A 20,875-nucleotide genomic window follows, 5' to 3' on the forward strand; every position below is an offset into this window, starting at 1 on the left:
TGGAGAAACTAAGCCTACCTATAGTAATGCATAAGAGTTACTTCTGGATAACCTCTTTTGTTGCTCAGATGTGGCCTCTCTCTCTTTAAGCCGAGCTCTGCAAGTGAAATCATTATTCTCCCCCCTACTTGGGACATGCTATCCATGGTGAAAGTATCCCTGGCAACGTGGAATATGACTTCCAGGGATGAGCCTGGCCTTGGCACCATGGGGTTGACAATGCTTTCCTGACCAAAAGGGGAAAAGAATTGTAATGAGTAAGGTGCCCGTGGTTGCAAGAGTTCAAGTAGAATTGAGAGGCAACTCTGGAGGCTACTCTTAGGCAAGCTTCAGTTAGATATTGCTATTTATCATTGTTTGTCAAGCTCTAACCAAAACCATTCCTGCCACCTTGAGGAACACCTATCACTTTGTCTGAGATTCTACAAATGTTCCATGCACTATGATTACTTTCCAGAAACCTACAACCTCCAGATGTTTTCCTAAACCAGGTAAATCTTAAAACCCAGAGGGGTGAGCCTCTGCAGAACATCACCTAGCTCCATCCCCCTATCCCATATTATCAGTAACCCTTTCCAACATGAAAAAGTTAGAATGGGCATAGCCCAAATATCTCTGAAGATTGGGAGAAAAATCACAGGAGAAGGTGGAGTTATAACAGAGAAGATAGGATTTAACAAATGAGTATGACTACTGAATCATTATATTGATATTCTTTTCAGTCTCCCGTGTCTTTAAGCAGCCAAAAGGAAAAACCTAAAATTTTGGAACTGTAACCCATACCAACCTCTGAAATCTGTTCTATAACTACTTGTTGCAATGTACTTTGAAATTTATTGATTTTTTTGTATATATGTTATATTTCACAATTTAAAGATGTTAGAAAGAATTCATTCTCCTCCAGATTTTTAATTTGTTCCTTTGAGTGGGCCATATCTTCCTGTTTCTTAGTATGGCTTGTAATTTTTTTGCTTATGTATAAGTATCTGATTTTCTTGATTTGTTTATTCTGCAGGTCAGTTTCTCTTTCTTGCGTAGGGTTTTATTGTTTTTGGGTTTGTGTTCAGGCTTTTCTTTGACACTTACTCTAGACCTGTTTAACTTATTCTAGACCTTTACAATTACCCATTTGTAACTGATCAGATTTTTCAGTTCTTCATATGATTCATCAGTGGGTATGGTATAATTTTTAAGATTGCACTGTTTATGCAATTGTTTTATCCCCAGGGGAGAGTTTCCTTTCCTCTGTTCCTTCTCCTTGATCTGTTCTATTTGTTTTTGTTTTCCCTCTGGTGTTTGTTTTAACTCTCCTATCATTACCTCTCCCTGTTTTTGCCTGGAGGCTGAATTCTTTGGGGGGGGGGGGGTCACAGGAAGGTGTCACTCCAGAGAGGACTTTCCTAAGTCAGTATTTCCCAGCCCTATCAGGGCCAGGGACCCACAAAGTGGGTGCAGACCACTTCCAAAGAGCCTTGGGGAAAGGGTCAGGAAAGATGTCAGAAAGCCTTTTTGTCAGCCCAAACCTACACTGAACTGGCAGATGGTGCTCTTCAGCAGACTTTTCCTCCTAGCCTTAAGGGGCTCCTGTGTCTCTGAACTTCCACTGTCTTTGCCTTGTCAGGGGCACTGTTGAAACAATGGCGATCTGTCCGAGGTGGGCTGAAAGTATGGCTCAAAGCCAGGACCGGCGATCCCAGTTTGCCAATCAAAAGCCATGATAAAAGTAGTCGACCATGCCTCACCCTGTTCTTGGGAAAGAGGGCTTCCACATCCCTCTTGGTCCGCAGCAGCCAGCCAGGAACCAGAACCCATCTGCTCGCCTAGACAGAGGGGGTTGGTCTCTGGTAGTCGCCGCTTTATTCATAGTCCTTACTGCAGCGAATGTCTCAGCCTCTTCATCCTGCTCCTCCCTGGATGCTGTATGATGCTTTCCTGGCCTCTGGACCCCAGAGCAGTTGTGTCAGACAGTTTCTTCTTGTCCACCAGCTGTTTCTGGAGGAGGTGTGAGTACTGCAGCTCCCTACACCACCATGTTTCTGGAAGTCACCCAGGAACATGTTTTAATATTCACTTTTGTATTAATGAAGTTAAAAGTTCTTTTTTTTTTTTTTAACTTTTTTATTGTATAATATATATACAAAGCAAAGAAAGAAAAAAGTGGAAGTTTTTCTTCAACAAGTAGTTACAGGACAGATCCCAGAATTTGTCGTGCTACAATACCATCATCTCAGATTTTTTCCTTCTAGCTACTCCAGAACATAGGAAGCTAGAAGGAGTACATATTTCTTTATCATCACAATCAAATTTTTTTTCTTTTTGATAAAAATAACATATATACAAAACAATAAATTTCAAAGCACAGCACAGCAGTTAGTTGCAGAACAGATTTCAGAGTTTAGTATGAAACTCTGAAATTCCACAATTCCACAATTTTAGGTTTTTACTTTTAGCTGCTCTAAGATACTAGAGACTAAAAGAAATATCAATTTAATGAGTCAGCAGTCATATTTATTTGTTAAACCTTACCTTCTCTGTATAACTCCATCACCTTTGATCTTTCTGTCCCACTCTTTAAGGGTGTTTGGGCTAAGAAATATACTTTTTTATATGTATTATATGGCTCATATTTTAAGGAAGGTGGTTATAAACCTATAGAAATAGTTTGTGGAAATATTTATGTAGACTTATTTTAGGATAGGTTAGCTGCAGGTGAGGTAGGTACCTATGTTCTTGATTAACCTAGACTGGGCTTACATTTTAAAATATTGATGATAATTGTGACCAATCAGTTGTGGAGTTGTTGCTCTGTTTGACAGGTACAGTATATAGCATTTTACATCTGAAATCACCTTTACTTCTCCCAGGAACTCTCTTGGGGAAAGGCAGTCTTACTATCCTTCCCATTTCATAGATAAGAACCAAGGTATAGAGAGCTGAGGCAATTTGCTCACAATCATCCAGCTGTTTTTTGGTGCTGCTGGGAGCTGAACAGTGCTGTTCACCACTGCCACCTCTGTAGTATACTACTCTACTGTCTCCCTATCTTGAATTTATTTTGAGAAGTTTTTTTACGTAAAGGGTGAACCTGCTACTTAATTGTGGATACTTACACTGAGTAGATGAAACTGTAACTGATAGAGTACAGTATTGACCTAATATGTTGATTTATGTTGATTTATGTAATAATCTGTGTAGAGTGCTTAGTGATTGCTAGGCACTGGGCTTAAATGCTAGAGACTTGTATGAATATCACTCACGGCATTATAGCACTCACAGTTTAGTGGAGGTTGCATATTTATATGTATACTTTAAGTATATATTTGGAGTAGATACGGATTTTAATTTGCTTTCTTTTGGTACTGTCTGTAAGAGGCCTCCCTTTATGGCCTGGAGCTCACCTCTAATTTCCACTAGATGCTGGGTTATGCTTTTTTTTTAAAGATCCAGAATATTAACTAAGGTATTAATAGTAGCTGAGACCTGTTACTATTACTTTCCACATTTCTAGTTCCTCTTAATTTTTTAATTTTATTTTATTTATTTTTGCATGGGCAGGCACCGGGAATCAAACCCAGGTCTCAGGCATGGCAGGCAGGAATTCTGCCACTGAGCCACCGTCGCACCACCCTAGTTCCTCTTAATTTTCAAATTATTATTTTTATGTTCCATACTTGACTACGGGGTGTGTCTCAGTGGTTTTTCTGGCTCTACATGTGAGTCTCTTTTGGTCCAAGATAAACGTGGATTTTTGGTAGGCTAAATTCTCAATAACGTCAGCAGGTGATGTGTTCGTTTGAATGTAAAGAGTTTCTGTTTAGTAGGCTGTGTCTTGAGCTGTACGTCAGGGTGCCGTTCATCTTGTTGAGGAAGAAGCCTGAGAAGACCTCTAAACTCCTGAAGCCAAGCCAGAACTTGGTAGGCCCTAGACCATGTTTGTAAAACGAAGGTTCTAATGGGGAACAAATATACGTTTGTCCTAAACTTTAACTTGGAAACTTTGAGCAGAATCACTACCTAGCCAAACAGCTCAGAGATTACCAGAATCAAACTCTTAGCCTTAACTAAAGAAAATAATTCTCTAATTTTATTGCATTTTAGACACACTATTGTTCTGAAAACTATACCAACTCACAGTTGCCCATTCCACTGACAGTTATGTTCCTGGCTGATTTTCAGGGTTCTTCTGTATCACTCTTTGATTTCATAACAGGTTTTTTCCATCATTTACATAGTTGATAAATGATTTTTAAATGCTTCCCACTAATCCTCTATTTCCTGCAGAACTTAAGGTTCAACTTTACATCAAGAACTGACTAATATTTTGAAATTCTTTGGTCTGTTCTTACTTTTCCTTTCTTTGAACTTTTGGTTTTATACAGGGTCCTTACTTTGCACAGAAATGTTGACCAAAAAAATTACCATGTAAGAGAGGGGGCCAAGATGGTGGCTTAGTAAGGTACGTGCGTCTTAGTTCCTCCTCCAGAGCAACTACTAGGTGAACAGAAACAGTGCAGAACAGCTCCCGGGGCCACAGCAGGGAATGGACACACAGCGTACCCCAGTCTGGACTGGCTAGTCTGACTGCGAGACTCGGCTGCGGTGAGATCCCCGAGCGGCGCACGATTTCCCGAGCAGCGGCAGGTGTGGCAGCCAGAGCTCCTCCCTCCCTCCTTCCCGGGCCGGCTGAGAGTCTCGGAGAGGCAAGTTTCCCAAGCCGCGGCGGCCGGCGCCCCTCTTTTGCGGGCGCCTTCCTGGACCGGCTACGAGTCTCGGATCAGAGGGCTACCCAAGCCGCGGTGGCCGTCCCCCGCGGGCAGCTTCCTGGTCCGGTGGGGAATTCTCCAGGCCGCGGGGGCCAGTGACCGACGCCCCTCCCCCGTGGGCGACTTCCTGGTCCGGTGGCGAATTCCCTGGGCCCGCTGCGGCCAGCGACTGATACCCCTCCAGGGAGAGGAGGGAATTTCCGACAGTGGCAGGGACTGGGTCCAACCAAACACCAATAGGGGAATTAATAAAGGAGCCACAGGGTCCCCTCAAGCCGCGGCGGCTGATGCCCCCACCACACGCGGCCCCCCCGAACCAACTGAGAGAATGGGATTGGAAATCCCCAGGCCGCGGAGAACGGTGACCGGGGGGGATCCCTTCCAAACACATGAGACAAACGTGTGCCACGAGCGCCACCTACTGGGCAGAATAAGAAAAACAGAACCCAGAGATTTCACAGAAAAATCTTACAACTTTGTTGGGTCCGACACCCACGGAAATCTGACTAAATGCCCATACGCCAGCAGCAGAAGATAACGGTCCACGCTCAGAAGATTGAGAATATGGCCCACTCAAAGGAGCAAACCAATAGTTCAAATGAGATACAAGAGCTGAGACAACTAATGGTGAATACACGAACAGAAATGGAAAACCTCTTCAAAAATGAAATCGATAAATTGAGGGAGGATATGAAGAAGACATGGGCTGAACAAAAAGAAGAAATAGAAAAACTGAAAAAACAAATCACAGAACTTATGCAAGTGAAGAATAAAGTAGAAAAGATGGAAAAAACAATGGATACCTACAATGATAGATTTAAAGGGACAGAAGATAGAATTAGTGATTTGGAGGATGGAACATCTGAATTCCAAAAAGAAACAGAAACTATCGGGAAAAGAATGGAAAAATTTGAACAGGGTATCAGGGAACTCAAGGACAATATGAACCGCACAAATATACGTGTTGTGGGTGTCCCAGAAGGAGAAGAGAAGGGAAAAGGAGGAGAAAAACTAATGGAAGAAATTATCACTGAAAATTTCCCAACTCTTATGAAAGACCTAAAATTACAGATCCAAGAAGTGCAGCGCACCCCAAAGAGATTAGACCCAAATAGGCGTTCTCCAAGACACTTACTAGTTAGAACGTCAGAGGTCAAAGAGAAAGAGAGGATCTTGAAAGCAGCAAGAGAAAAATAATCCATCACATACAAGGGAAACCCAATAAGACTATGTGTAGATTTCTCAGCAGAAACCATGGAAGCTAGAAGACAGTGGGATGATATATTTAAATTACTAAAAGAGAAAAACTGCCAACCAAGACTCCTATATCCAGCAAAATTATCCTTCAAAAATGAGGGAGAAATTAAAACATTCTCAGACAAAAAGTCACTGAGAGAATTTGTGACCAAGAGACCAGCTCTGCAAGAAATACTAAAGGGAGCACTAGAGCCAGATACAAAAAGACAGAAGAGAGAGGTATGGAGAAGAGTGTAGAAAGAAGGAAAATCAGATATGATATATATAATACTAAAAGGCAAAATGTTAGACGAAAATATTATCCAAACAGTACTAACACTAAATGTTAATAGACTGAATTCCCCAATCAAAAGACATAGACTAGCAGAATGGATTAAAAGACAGGATCCTTCTGTATGCTGTCTACAGGAAACACATCTTAGACCCAAAGATAAACATAGGTTGAAAGTGAAAGGTCGGGAAAAGATATTTCATGCAAATAACAACCAGAAAAGAGCAGGAGTGGCTATACTAATATCCAACAAATTAGACTTCAAATGTAAAACAGTTAAAAGAGACAAAGAAGGACACTATATACTAATAAAAGGAACAATTAAACAAGAAGACATAACAATCATAAATATTTACGCACTGAACCAGAATGCCCCAAAATACGTGAGGAATACACTGCAAACACTGAAAAGGGAAATAGACTCATATACCATAATAGTTGGAGACTTCATTTCACCACGCTCATCAATGGACAGAACATCTAGACAGAGGATCAATAAAGAAATAGAGAATCTGAATATTACTATAAATGAGCTAGACTTAACAGACATTTATAGGACATTACATCCCACAACAGCAGGATACACCTTTTTCTCAAGTGCTCATGGATCATTCTCAAAGATAGACCATATGCTGGGTCACAAAGCAAGTCTTAACAAATTTAAAAAGATTGAAATCATACACAACACTTTCTCGGATCATAAAGGAATGAAGTTGGAAATCAATAATAGGAGGAGGGTCAGAAAATTCACAAATATATGGAGGCTCAACAACACACTCTTAAACAACGAGTGGGTCAAAGAAGAAATTGCTAGAGAAATTAGCAAATACCTCGAGGCGAATGAAAATGAAAACACAACATATCAAAACTTATGGGACGCAGCAAAGGCAGTGCTAAGAGGGAAATTTATTGCCCTAAATGCCTATATCAGAAAAGAAGAAAAGGCAAAAATGCAGGAATTAACTGTCCACTTGGAAGAACTGGAGAAAGAACAGCAAACTAATCCCAAAGCAAGCAAAAGGAAAGAAATAACAAAGATTAGAGCAGAAATAAATGAAATTGAAAACATGAAAACAATAGAGAAAATCAGTAAGGCCAGAAGTTGGTTCTATGAGAAAATCAATAAGATGATGGGCCCTTAGCAAGATTGACAAAAAGAAAAAGAGAGAGGATGCAAATAAATAAGATCAGAAACGGAAGAGGAGACATAACTACTGACCTCACAGAAATAAAGGAGGTAATAACAGGAACTATGAACAACTTTACGCTAATAAATACAACAATTTAGAGGAAATGGACGGGTTCCTGGAAAGACATGAACAACCAACTTTGACTCAAGAAGACATAGATGACCTCAACAAACCAATCACAAGTAAAGAAATTGAATCAGTCATTCAAAAGCTTCCTAAAAAGAAAAGTCCAGGACCAGACGGCTTCACATGTGAATTCTATCAAACATTCCAGAAAGAATTAGTACCAACTCTCCTCAAACTCTTCAAAAAAATCGAAGTGGAGGGAAAACTACCTAATTCATTCTAGGAAGCCAACATCACCCTCATACCAAAACCAGGCAAAGATATTACAAAATAAGAAACCTACAGACCAATCTCTCTAATGAATATAGATGCAAAAATCCTCAATAAAATTCTAGCAAATCGTATCCAACAACACATTAAAAGAATTATACATCATGACCAAGTAGGATTCATCCCAGGTATGCAAGGATGGTTCAACATAAGAAAATCAATTAATGTAATACACCATATCAACAAATCAAAGCAGAAAAATCACGTGATCATCTCAATTGATGCAGAGAAGGCATTTGACAAGATTCAACATCCTTTCCTGTTGAAAACACTTCAAAAGATAGGAATACAAGGGAACTTCCTTAAAATGATAGAGGGAATATATGAAAAACCCACAGCTAATATCATCCTCAATGGGGAAAAATTGAAAACTTTCCCCCTAAGATCAGGAACAAGACAAGGATGTCCACTATCACCACTATTATTCAACATTGTGTTGGAGGTTCTAGCCAGAGCAATTAGACAAGAAAAAGAAATACAAGGCATCAAAATTGGAAAGGAAGAAGTAAAACTATCACTGTTTGCAGACAATATGATACTATACGTCGAAAACCTGGAAAAATCCACAACAAAACTACTAGAGCTAATAAATGAGTACAGCAAAGTAGCAGGTTACAAGATCAACATTCAAAAATCTGTAGCATTTCTATACACTAGCAATGAACAAGCGGAGGGGGAAATCAAGAAACGAATCCCATTTACAATTGCAACTAAAAGAATAAAATACCTAGGAATAAATTTAACTAAAGAGACAAAAAACCTATATAAAGAAAACTACAAAAAACTGCTAAAAGAAATCACAGAAGACCTAAATAGATGGAAGGGCATACCGTGTTCATGGATTGGAAGACTAAATATAGTTAAGATGTCAATCCTACCTAAATTGATTTACAGATTCAATGCAATACCAATCAAAATCCCAACAACTTATTTTTCAGAAATAGAAAAACCAATAAGCAAATTTATCTGGAAGGGCAGGGTGCCCCGAATTGCTGGAAACATCTTGAGGAAAAAAAACGAAGCTGGAGGTCTTGCACTGCCGGACTTTAAGGCATATTATGAAGCCACAGTGGTCAAAACAGCATGGTATTGGCATAAAGATAGATATATCGACCAATGGAATCGAATAGAGTGCTCAGATATAGACCCTCTCATCTATGGACATTTGATCTTTGATAAGGCAGTCAAGCCAACTCACCTGGGACAGAACAGTCTCTTCAATAAATGGTGCCTAGAGAACTGGATATCCATATGCAAAAGAATGAAAGAAGACCCATCTCTCACACCCTATACAAAAGTTAACTCAAAATGGATCAAAGATCTAAACATTAGGTCTAAGACCATAAAACAGTTAGAGGGAAATGTAGGGAGATATCTTATGGATCTTACAATTGGAGGCAGTTTTATGGACCTTAAACCTAAAGCAAGAGCACTGAAGAAGGAAATAAATAAATGGGAACTCCTCAAAATTAAACACTTTTGTGCATCAAAGAACTTCATCAAGAAAGTAGAAAGACAGCCTACACAATGGGAAACAATATTTGGAAATGACATATCAGATAAAGGTCTAGTATCCAGAATTTATGAAGAGATTGTTCAACTCAACAACAAAAAGACAGCCAACCCAATTACAAAATGGGAAAAAGACTTGAATAGACACCTCTCAGAGGAGGAAATACAAATGGCCAAAAGGCACATGAAGAGATGCTCAATGTCCCTGGCCATTAGAGAAATGCAAATCAAAACCACAATGAGATATCATTTCACACCCACCAGAATGGCCATTATCAACAAAACAGAAAATGACAAGTGCTGGAGAGGATGCGGTGAAAGAGGCACACTTATCCACTGTTGGTGGGAATGTCAAATGGTGCAACCACTGTGGAAGGCAGTTTGGCGGTTCCTCAAAAAGCTGAATATAGAATTGCCATACGACCCAGCAATACCATTGCTGGGAATCTACTCAAAGGAATTAAGGGCAAAAACTCAAACGGACATTTGCACACCAATGTTTATAGCAGCGTTATTTACAATTGCAAAGAGATGGAAACAGCTAAAATGTCCATCAACAGACGAGTGGCTAAACAAACTGTGGTATATACATACGATGGAATATTATGCAGCTTTAAGACAGGATAAACTTATGAAGCATGTAATAACATGGATGGACCTAGAGAACATTATGCTGAGTGAGTCTAGCCAAAAACTAAAAGACAAATACTGTATGGTTCCAATGATGTGAATCGACATTCGAGAATAAACTTGGAATATGTCATTGGTAACAGAGTTCAGCAGGAGTTAGAAACAGGGTAAGATAATGGGTAATTGGAGCTGATGGGATACAGACTGTACAACAGGACTAGATACAAAAACTCAGAAATGGACAGCACAATAATACCTAATTGTAAAGTAATCATGTTAAAACACTGAATGAAGCTGCATCCGAGCTATAGGTTTTTGTTTTGTTTTTACTATTATTACTTTTATTTTCTTCTCTATATTCACATTCTATATCTTTTTCGGTTGTGTTGCTAGTTCTTCTAAACCGATGCAAATGTACTAAGAAACGATGATCATGCATCTATGTGATGATGTTAAGAATTACTGATTGCATATGTAGAATGGTATGATTTCTAAATGTTGGGTTAATTTCTTTTTTTCCGTTAATTAATTAAAAAAAAATTACCATGTAAGCTGAAACTCTGCAAAAGAGTCTTAATAATAAATTTAAAAAATTTAAAAATTTAAAATAAAAGCTAAACGGTCTTGTGCCATGACCTTTAAAATTTTTTTGTCAAAACATTAAAAACTCTCTTCCTTTTAGTTATGAATGATTGAAATATGAGAAAATAGATAAACTGTACACTGTAGTTTAAAGCATTAGAATAATAGAGAATTGAAGTATTTTATTATTTTGTAAAAATCCTAATAGTAGTTTGAACATTGCTTGTCTTCATTTCATCTTTTAACTTAGGACGCAGAGCAAGCATCTTTTCACTGCCTTGGTGAACTGTCATAGTCCTTTCTAAGTTTATATCAGCTTGCAGCATTTTATATTTTGTATTTCTAATGTGAAATATCTCCAAGAATTCCTGTATTGTAAAGGTTTTTCCCAGGGTCACTTTTTCTGGGATATCTTCCTTTTTCTTATCACAACTGCTTCTCTCAATTATGCTGGGATATCTCAATCAAAATTATTTGATGCTTGCCTTCAGTAAAGTCCTCTGGCTGCGTAACGTGAATGGCACTATCTTCAGCATTCCCACAATCAACTATTTCTTCGGTAACTCTCTATTTGAGTTTCACTTCCAGCATTATCACTTTTCATTTCTTTGCTCTTTCATTATTGTTGCTGTTTCCTGTCCCATGATCCATTGTAAAAGTCACATGGGTTTATCACTGGGTGGCAAAGAGGTAACACGCTTTGCTGTCTGTGAGTGTATTGAACAACCCGTGTGCCGGGATCAATCACCAACAGTTTTGAAAGAAGTGAGTTACTTACTGATCATGATATGCATCTGCTATTTATGTAGTGATTTGTGAACTGAGAGATAGCAGTGTAGTTTGTCCTTTATGAAATTATAGTTAATATGTTGTGGTAACTGAAGTTTATGTAAAACAGAACCATCCACAGTGAGGACTGCCAACGATGTACATTTAAGTTTATGCAGTTTGGTCATCATTCATTTCCTCTTCTAACTTTCTGGTCTCTAATCAAGCTTTTCAGTCTTGAGGACTAGGTTTATATTGAAAGCAATTAGGACATGAAAGCACATTTAAAAGAAATAATGGAACAGGGAATTTCTTTGTAGATTAGAACAATCATTCTGAAGAACTGAAGGTATATATTTGCCGTGGACTGGGAAAATTCTATACAGTAAGGTGAAATATCATTGCAATAGATATTATTACAAGGTTCATTATACCAGCTATAATTGCAGAGTAGTTTCTTTCTGCTGCTTTGTTGATTGCCCTATTAATAGGACTTTGTTATTGAGTTTATTATGAAAACTAATAATCTTGAAATCCCAGTGCTTTCCCTTGGTCCTGTCTACATCATTATCACATTCTATTTCTAACAATATATTATTAAATAATCTGATTTTGTCGTAGGAGAAGCAAACAAAACTGTAGCTCAGTGTTTTACTTTTTTGTAGCAGTTTAGTTGCTACCACCTTAGACCCTTTCCAAATTAAAATGTCTCAACTTCTTAAAATTGTGAAATCCTGAAATTTTGAATCATCTGCAGACAAGGGAAGGTCTGGAACCAAGACTAGGAAGTTAGTATGTTGTACATCTTCTTCTTTAATCTTTTATATTTAAGGTATTTGCTGCAGAAAGGCTGGACTCCTTTATTTCTGTGCCCTTAGAAACTGGAACATTTACTACTGAGTATTCATTTTAACAGAATTGTTTCATCAAAGCAAGTTGGATAGTATATGGAATTCATTATAAAATTATTTTAGTTGGCTCCTGGTAAGTAACCAGTTTAGTACTGGTACCAGTTTTCATTTATCATCAGCACCAGTTTCATAAAGGCTTCATTTTTAAAAGAGTGTGTTAAATATTTTTTAAATAGTTGAAATTTAAATTAAAATTTGAAAATTTTATTTTAAAAGTTATCAAGTGTACTTTATCCTCCATTGAAGAAAATATTGATTTGCAGTCCAATAGATGCCAAAAAAATCCTAAAATTATTTTCCTAGAGTTTTAGTATTAAAGTGCTATAAAAACAAAAACAAACACGTCTCCCTTTATGATTTGTTCCTAATTTGATATGCATTAAATGTCATTAGTAAACCTTCCTGTCTCTACCTACTAATCACTTAAAAATGGACCATCTAAATATCATATCTTAAGGCATTGAATGCTTGGATTTTTGTTTTTATTGGTATAGATTATCATCTGTATGGGCCTGTATGGGTTTATCAAATCCATTCTTGATAGTAGCTTGAAAACTAAGGTGATAGATTTGATTTGATTGCCATGTTGACCCAGTTATTTCACTAGATTTCATCAGTCACAACCTGCAATCTGTTTTATGTGTGCTCTGTATCAATTGCTAGGAGATGAGAAAACCTTAATAAAGTAACTACTCATAATATTAGCTGTTTCTTCAAGTGAATACTGAATTTTGTTGTTGTTTTTAAATACACAGAAAACTTTCTTAGGCTAGAGTATACCCATATCTTTTATTTAAATGCAGTAGAGGATGTAGAAGTAACAGCCCCCTTTCCCAAGCCCCAGCTTACACACTCATTCATTCACACATTAGAATATAAGGCCTTGAGGCAGGAGTGTTTGTCTTTTTTTGTTTACTGCCAACATTTAAAATAGTGATTGGCACCTACTAGGTGTTTAATAGATAATGTTGAAAACAGTGAATCTTCCGCTTGTACCTTGATTTGGACTAATAAAAGGCCTGTACATTATATATACACAGTAAAGCTTGAAAAAGGAAAGAATGAAGTAGCCTAGCTCATTTCTGAGAAGTAGCCTGCTAGATTGAATTATCTTATAGAAGATACGAAAAAGAATGACTTTAGAATTCCTAATGTGTTGACAAAAATGTGATATTGTCTACTCCTATATTTGGTCTTCCTGTGTCAAGCAGACCTGAGATTATGAGTTTCTGTTGAAAATGTAAATGCTATTGTTTTTCATATATTTTATTTTGTCTGTTGATTTTCAATACTGTTAGCTGAGGGAAATTTTTGAAAATGTAGATTTTAATACACAAAATAATCTCATTTAAAGATTTTTAAATAGATTATTTTGCCAAGCAGCCAGAAAAAATTATACCAGGAAATTTGAGAGAACCTGCTGTTAAGAGCACATTAAATTATCTTTATCTTAATCCTAAGTATTTTGGGAATTACTTGAAATTGTTTGTTACATTTAATATTTTGATAAAATTTCATTGCTAAGATCCACTTATTAAAGGAAAAGAAAAGATTACCAGTAAAGAGTCTAGGGTATCATTGGGCTCTGTGACATTTGTATCAAATTCTGCCCTTCAGCTACAATAAAGAAATTGACAACTAGGCTAGACAACAGGATACCTACCCACAGTTGCTGTGGGACCTCCTGAAATATGGCCATTGTGAGCAAAGAAAATGAGTGGAAAAAAATTCTTTATAAAGGTTCACTAAAGAAAACATGGCGATACTGTTCTATAGCCTCTGGTTAATTAAGTAGATCCCACTAATATTTTTGTTGGAAATGGCTGCTTAATTTAAGAGTTTAAGACAGCCTTGAATATAAATGGTAGTTGAACCAATCAATGGCAACCTAAAGCTACCACCAATATGACATGTACTTATATTCAAAGGGAAAAGGCCATTTTATGGTAGAATATTGTCAGGATTTTGTGTTGTTTTGTTTTTGCTGTTATTGTCAGCATTATTTTTTGCAGATAGCTTTTTTAAACCTGAAGTGATTGAATGTTATATGAGGTTCAAACTCTTATTGTTGTTAAGAATGGCATAAGAAAGCCATTTTTGTATGTATTCTTCTTGTTTGATCTTAGTAGCTCTTTAATGTGTTGAATTAAACCTGAAAGAGTTGCTTATGAATGTTTGATTGAGAGGTACATTTGAAACAGCCTCTGTTTTATCAACTTTTGCAGAATTTTGAAGCTCTATTTAGATAACAGTGTTCATGGGATTGCAATGGAAAATGTGTAATATTTTCTCTACTTGGAGACGATTCCTTTCTCTGCCTGCGTTTCTATGTCTTTTATGACTTACAAACTCAATTGCATTCTAACCAGTGTTTGAGCCTAGGAAATAGGAGAGCTGTGAAAACTTATTCTGTGTCTCATAAAAAAGCAAGGATATGACTGAGTAGTAGCCACATAAGTTCCAAAGTTGGAAAATGGCAGCAGAACAAATAAAAAATTTTGGAAACTTGCTATATGAAGTTTCTTACTCTTCTTGGCATTAACATAGATTTCAGTTATTCAATTTCAGATTTGATAATTGCTTACTTCCCCTTACTCCCCCTAAAGAGATTAAAGTTGAAGTTACAATCTAAAGTATGGGTAGGTAGATGTTTTAAAAATATCTTCTGGTGCCCATAGTATACCTTAAACGTAGATTTTTACCAAAGTCATTTAGGATTGTATCTGTTGTTCTTACTATATTTTATATGTTTATCATTTTAGAGAAATAAAATTAAATACTAAATTCAACATTAAAATTCTGTTATTTTTCATCAGAACAGTCACCCATTGATTACTTGCATGTTGAATATCCAAAAATTTTAATCATGTTCTCTGTTTCTCTCTGCTTCTTAGCCTGCCCTTAGGTTAATCTTAAATGTCTTGGTGAAAAATTGATTTTAATATTAGCCAAAACCCAGTAGCTGAATATGTAATAAAAGAAATAATATTTTAGGTATACACATTCCATTACCCTTTCAGAGAATGTACAGTAGAGCTAGTATCAGAAATAATAGCATGTATGATAAGTTTTATTGCATCTTTATAGTTTATTATTATTAAATTAGTTGAATCAATTTAAGCATTTTTCTTCTGAAGATTTCATGAGGGTATGATTTGTCCAGTGTTTATCCTCTTTTCCAGAATAAAATATGTCAATCATCTAGATATTTTACTAATTTTCTATAATGTGGGGCAAAGCTCTCTTTTTCTTGATCTTGCCAATTAGCCACTTATTTCCTATCTGGATTATGTCTATCTGTACTATCAACCTGGAGAAATTTTGCTTCTCAGGACATTTGACAATGTCTAGAGACATTTTTGATTGTCACAACTGGCATCAAGTGTGACATCTAGAGATGTTGCTGAAATTTCTATGATACACAGGACAGCCCCTACAACAGAGAATTATCTAGCCCAAGATGTTTAGTAATGCCAAGATTGAGAAAACCTCATGTATGTAGTTCCACTCTTTAAAGAATGCAGCATGTGCCTAAATATACTGTCATGACAGTGTTTATCCGTTGGCTTACTATTGAAAAGATTTGAGGTAGCTTGATAGGAAGTGGAGTTACTTCTTAGAAGTTACTCAATTATAGTAAATTTTCCATTTGCATTTAGAGAAATTGCTCCATTCCTTGTGATTGAAATCTTGTATTCTTTGTTTCTTTTTAAGCACTTAAGTATAAATCCAATCGCACAAATGAGAAAACCATTCTTCTAATTGTCGCTGGACTACTCCTCACCATAATTGTCATTGTTGGAGCCATTCTCTTCATCCCAGGTAAGAGATACAGTTACTGTAAAGGAGGGGGAGGATGGATGCAGATGAAGGCGCTCCAAGGTAGGGTGTATGGTTTCCTAGGTTTGCTGTAACAGATTATTAACAAATTGTGTGGTTTGAAACAACAAAAATTCTCTCACCTTTCTGGTGAAAGAAAGTCCCAAAATCAAGGTGTCAACAGGACCCTGCTCCCTCCTGAGGTTCTAGGGGAGATTCCCTTCTTTGCCTCTTTTAGCTTCTGGTGGCTGTATCACTTTAGTCTTTGCCCCCATTGTCACATTGCTTCCTCATCTTGTCTTGTGTCTTCTCCTATGTGTTTGTGTCAAATAGTGTCAGATTTCATCCTACCTCTGCCTCACATGAACAGTTGTCATTGGATTAGGCCTTATCCAGAAAATCCACGTAAACACCTTGCTGAAGATCCTTAATTTAATCATATCTTTTGCTCTATGAGGTAGTATTCATTTTTTTGCCAGTTAAAGTCACTTTCATAGGTTCTGGGGATTAGGACATGGACATATCTTTGTGGCCACCATTCAACTCGCTACAAAGGCAAACATTATTGGCCAAGACATGGAAGTGGCGATGAGCATGGGAAACCAGTCCATTTGCAATGGCAATTGAATTTGGGTACAGAAGTGTGCAGTGGTAAATAAGGGTGTAAAGCACATGGAAAGAAAAGCAAAGTCTAGGACTCAAAGTGGTCGTCAGTACAAAACCATCATTGTTTCTTGAAAAAATGCAATATAGGTGTAATGTTTTGGGGACATAAATTTGGCCAACTGTATTTGTAACTGGAATTAATGAGGGAATGGGAAGGAATGAGGTGAATTCAGACGATAATTTGAAAGAAAACTGATTTGACTATGGGACAAAATGAATATAATATGAAAGGAATGGTTAAGAAAAAGACTCCAGAGTTTTTCCCTTTGGAATTAGGTAAGGCAGGTAGGAGGTAGAATCAAATTAGAGTTTTGACATGTAGAGACATGGATATTGAGATTTAAGTTGAGATTAAGTTTGGTCTTAAATAATAAAAAGTAACCACTTAATTTTGGCTGAAGTTTTGGCAGGGAAATGTGTATTTTTAACTCTTTCACAATCTAAAAGCAGTATTGAGATTAATATATTTTAAAAATAAAGTACTTTACCTTACCACAGAGTAGGATATATGTAGAGAATTATTTTAAATACGATTTTTATGTATTAACAGGTGAATATTCAATAAAGAATGCTTCTGGGCTTGGTTTAATTGTAATTCCCACTGTGATATTAATATTACTTCAGTACTGTGTGTTTATGACAGGTGAGTATTTGTTATATTATGGTTTTTTTCATTTATGAAACAGCATTTTTGGTGAAAATATTCTTATGTTTGTTTTTATTGTTTTTGTATTTTGTTTTTTTGTTTTTGCATGGGCAGGCACCGGGACTCTAACCCAGGTCTCTGGCATGGCAGGCAAGAATTCTGCCACTGAGCCACTGTCGCACCGCCTTCTTAGATTTGTTTTTACAACTCAATAAACGTGTATTTACAAAAAGATTTTCCAAGCTGTTCTTAGTGACATTTTTCTTGTATAGATTAATTTTAAGGTTATTTTAGGCATTCGATTATTTTATAAAAAGTGATTTTCATAGGTATTTTATGATAATTAGTGGATTTTATGTTATACTGTATATTTTGAGTTCTACAAACAGAGTTATAAATCACAAATAGTGGAAATATATTTCTTTATAGTTACTGGCAAACTTTAATATTATGGTTTTAAAAGATGTTATAAATATCCAAACTATAATTAATATCATTTTCCCGGCATTTTGGGAAAAAGTCACCAACATCTATTTGTTATCATTAGAACCTGTTTTCTCTAATTGCACATTTATGTATTAGTCTTAGAGTCTGTCTATACGTTGGAAAGGGGTTAATTTGTTGTAAGATCCCAAATCTACTAGATGTAGTGGTTGTTACTATGTTTACAGTGGCATGTTTGTATGGTGGTTCTCTCCACCAGAGCAATTTTGTATTCATGTGGAGAAGCCATGTGCAATAGCTACATTGTAAAATACACAAGTCGGGTAAAAGCAGCATTGTTCTAAGAAGATTTGGGGTAAAAACTGCGAGTCCAGCTGGCTGACCGTGAAAATAAAATGCTGCTGAATGAGTATGAATCTGGAGCTAACTATTTACATGGAAGATTTGGATCACTGGAAAAAGTATCTACCATCTGACAAGGAATTCTAGGATCATTCTTTGGTCACTGGATATTATTCTTGCTTACACAAAATGCAAGTAGGAGTGATTGCTTCTTAACTACTCTTAACATGCCTCTGTTATATCCTTTTCCTACTCCAGCTTTTGGGATGTCCTCCTTCGCCATTGCCATATTGATTATCCAGGTGCTGGGTTATGTACTTGCTGTGGTTGGACTAAGCCTCTGCATCTCAGGTAAGGGTCACATTTTTCTGTATCCTGTTTCATTTACTCTAGGGATTCTCTTAGGCACAGCTTTTCCTTTTTAACTCTTCATCTTTTCTCCACTGAGAAGAGTGCTTTCCGTATTGCTACTAGAGTTTTGGCTGTATATGATTTGTAGCCTGATTGTCTTAGCAGCCAAATTGCTACACTTTTATCTATGGGAGAAATTTTTAGATAACCAAACCCCAGTTGGCACCTAAAACAGGAGCCTTAGACTTTACCACTATTTTCCATCTGTCTTGATGGGATAAGATGTGTGTTGTAAAAACAAGGGCTTTTTTTCTTATAATATTTTAGAGTCATTTCACTGACTCACTTAATAGTAATGAAAATACTGAGATAATTTTTGTTTCTTGATAACTAGAAAAAGAATTACTTTCTTTACAAACTTGATGTTATTACTGTTATTTGTAGAGTCTTTAAAAATGTTCAGTTGTTTGATGTGAATTTCTAATGTATATTTTATTTGTTTCTACAGAGTGTTCCCCCATGCAGGGTCCTCTTCTGATTTCAGGTTTGGGTATCATAGCTCTAGCAGAATTACTTGGACTAGTTTATATGAAATTTGTGGGTAAGTTAATTTTATTTTTGCTGACCTATGCCAAGAATGTATATAATTTGGAAAATGCTTTTCACTGGTTCTTACAGTTTAAGACCAATGAAATATATTGATAATTCAAAGAAATGAGAATGTGAAATAAATGCTACTGTATTAAGTGATAAAATTGGAATAATTTGGAGGTAAAGAGAGCAAAGGCATACAAATTATGAAAAGTTTGGATTATAAATTATTTTAGGAACAAACGGTTTTGTTTTAAAATGTAGATTTCTTATGCTAAATAAATTTCTTATGCTAAATAAAGGTAGAGATCTTTGAGGATCCATTTTTAATTAATAGAGAAATTATTTTTAATTGGCCTGTTGTTTCTATGGTAGCGCTGTTTTACAGAAAACCATTAGTCATTTCTTCTTGTCGACTGTTTATAGACTTGGATTCCACTAAGTGGGTAGGAATTAAAATTCAAAATTAGTAACTTTTGTTCATTTAAATAGCAATGACATCTGAAAAATGACTTTAAAATGTTTTCAGTTAAAGCCAAAATAATAAAAACATTGAGTTTTAAATTTTGGGCTTTTCCTACCTTTTAAAATCAATTCTTATGGTAGAATGCTCACCTTCCATGTGGAAAACCCTGGTTCCATTCTTGGACCATGCATTGGCCCCCCCCCCCAAAAAAAAATTATTCTTAGTAGGTATGGAATTAGCTTTTATTATTTCTAAACTTTATATTTAATCTGCCAGTTTCCAAATAACAGGTTTCTGCATATACAGTCAATCCTCATTATACATGGATTCCTATTTATGAATTCACATAACTTGGTAAAATTATTTGTAACCCTCAAATCAACACTTAGTACTTTCATGGTCATTTGTAGCCATGTGTAGAGTCATTCTCCCTCTTTCTCCAACATGTAGTTCCCTGAGACTTTGAACCCAGTGTAATCACAAACATTACTGTGCTCACCTTAAAATTAAAATTAAGTTTAATTTTGAGATGCCTGTTGAGGATGAATAAGGTGACATGCTATGTCCTTGTTATAGCTCTCATCACGTGAGCTAAATATTGCAGTATATTTAGTGTAACACTTTTCACATTTTTGTGCTTTTTGTTGATGATTTTGTTATTTGCATGGGCCCCAGATGTAGTACTGAAGTGCTGTCTAGTATCCCTAAGTGCAAGAAGGATATGTGCATGTGTATGTAATAGAGAAAATATATATGTTAGATAAGCTTCATTCAGGCATAAGTTATAGTATTGTTAGCCAAGAGTTGACCATTAATGAAATAACAGTATATATTTAATAAGGTACCTTTAAATAAAAACACTCATAAACAAGTTTATGTGTTGGTCAGTTGACAAAAATGTTATGACCAGAGGCTCACAGGAACAGAACCTGTATTTCCCCTAAGAGTGATGGCTCAGTATTCACTAATTCAGCATTCACCATACCTTTATAGAACATATATACCACAAAAAATAAGAATTGACTGTATTCTTATTGTTCATAAATTTATAGAAAAATATGCTTTTACCAGTACTTGAAACTACTTCGTTATCTTACCTAAGCTAAAGATGTTCCTTACAATTCTGGTTTATACATGTTTCCTTTTTTGTTTAAGCAAGCTCCTTTTTTTATTTATAAAGTAATACAAATTTTCAATGCCTGTCAAAATAATCCAGTACTTCAAATTAGTTGTAAAAAAAAGTCAGCATTATATCTTTTCATCTTTAGAT

General features: G+C 36.2%; 1 protein-coding gene across 5 annotated transcripts in view; it reads left to right on the forward strand.

Annotated features, from left to right (window-relative positions):
- The window catches only part of CD47 (CD47 molecule), a 73,942-nt gene that overhangs the window by 40,481 nt on the left and 12,586 nt on the right, over positions 1 to 20,875 (forward strand). For all 5 annotated transcript variants that reach the window (XM_077118474.1, XM_077118475.1, XM_077118477.1 and 2 more), the window contains 4 exons: positions 15,995 to 16,102; positions 17,316 to 17,408; positions 18,456 to 18,548; positions 19,057 to 19,149. In XM_077118474.1, the coding sequence (XP_076974589.1) occupies positions 15,995 to 16,102; positions 17,316 to 17,408; positions 18,456 to 18,548; positions 19,057 to 19,149 (387 nt within the window). The remainder of the gene's footprint in view (positions 1 to 15,994; positions 16,103 to 17,315; positions 17,409 to 18,455; positions 18,549 to 19,056; positions 19,150 to 20,875) is intronic.

Source organism: Tamandua tetradactyla, chromosome 10, assembly GCF_023851605.1.
Source record: "Tamandua tetradactyla isolate mTamTet1 chromosome 10, mTamTet1.pri, whole genome shotgun sequence".
Lineage (NCBI taxonomy): Eukaryota > Metazoa > Chordata > Mammalia > Pilosa > Myrmecophagidae > Tamandua > Tamandua tetradactyla.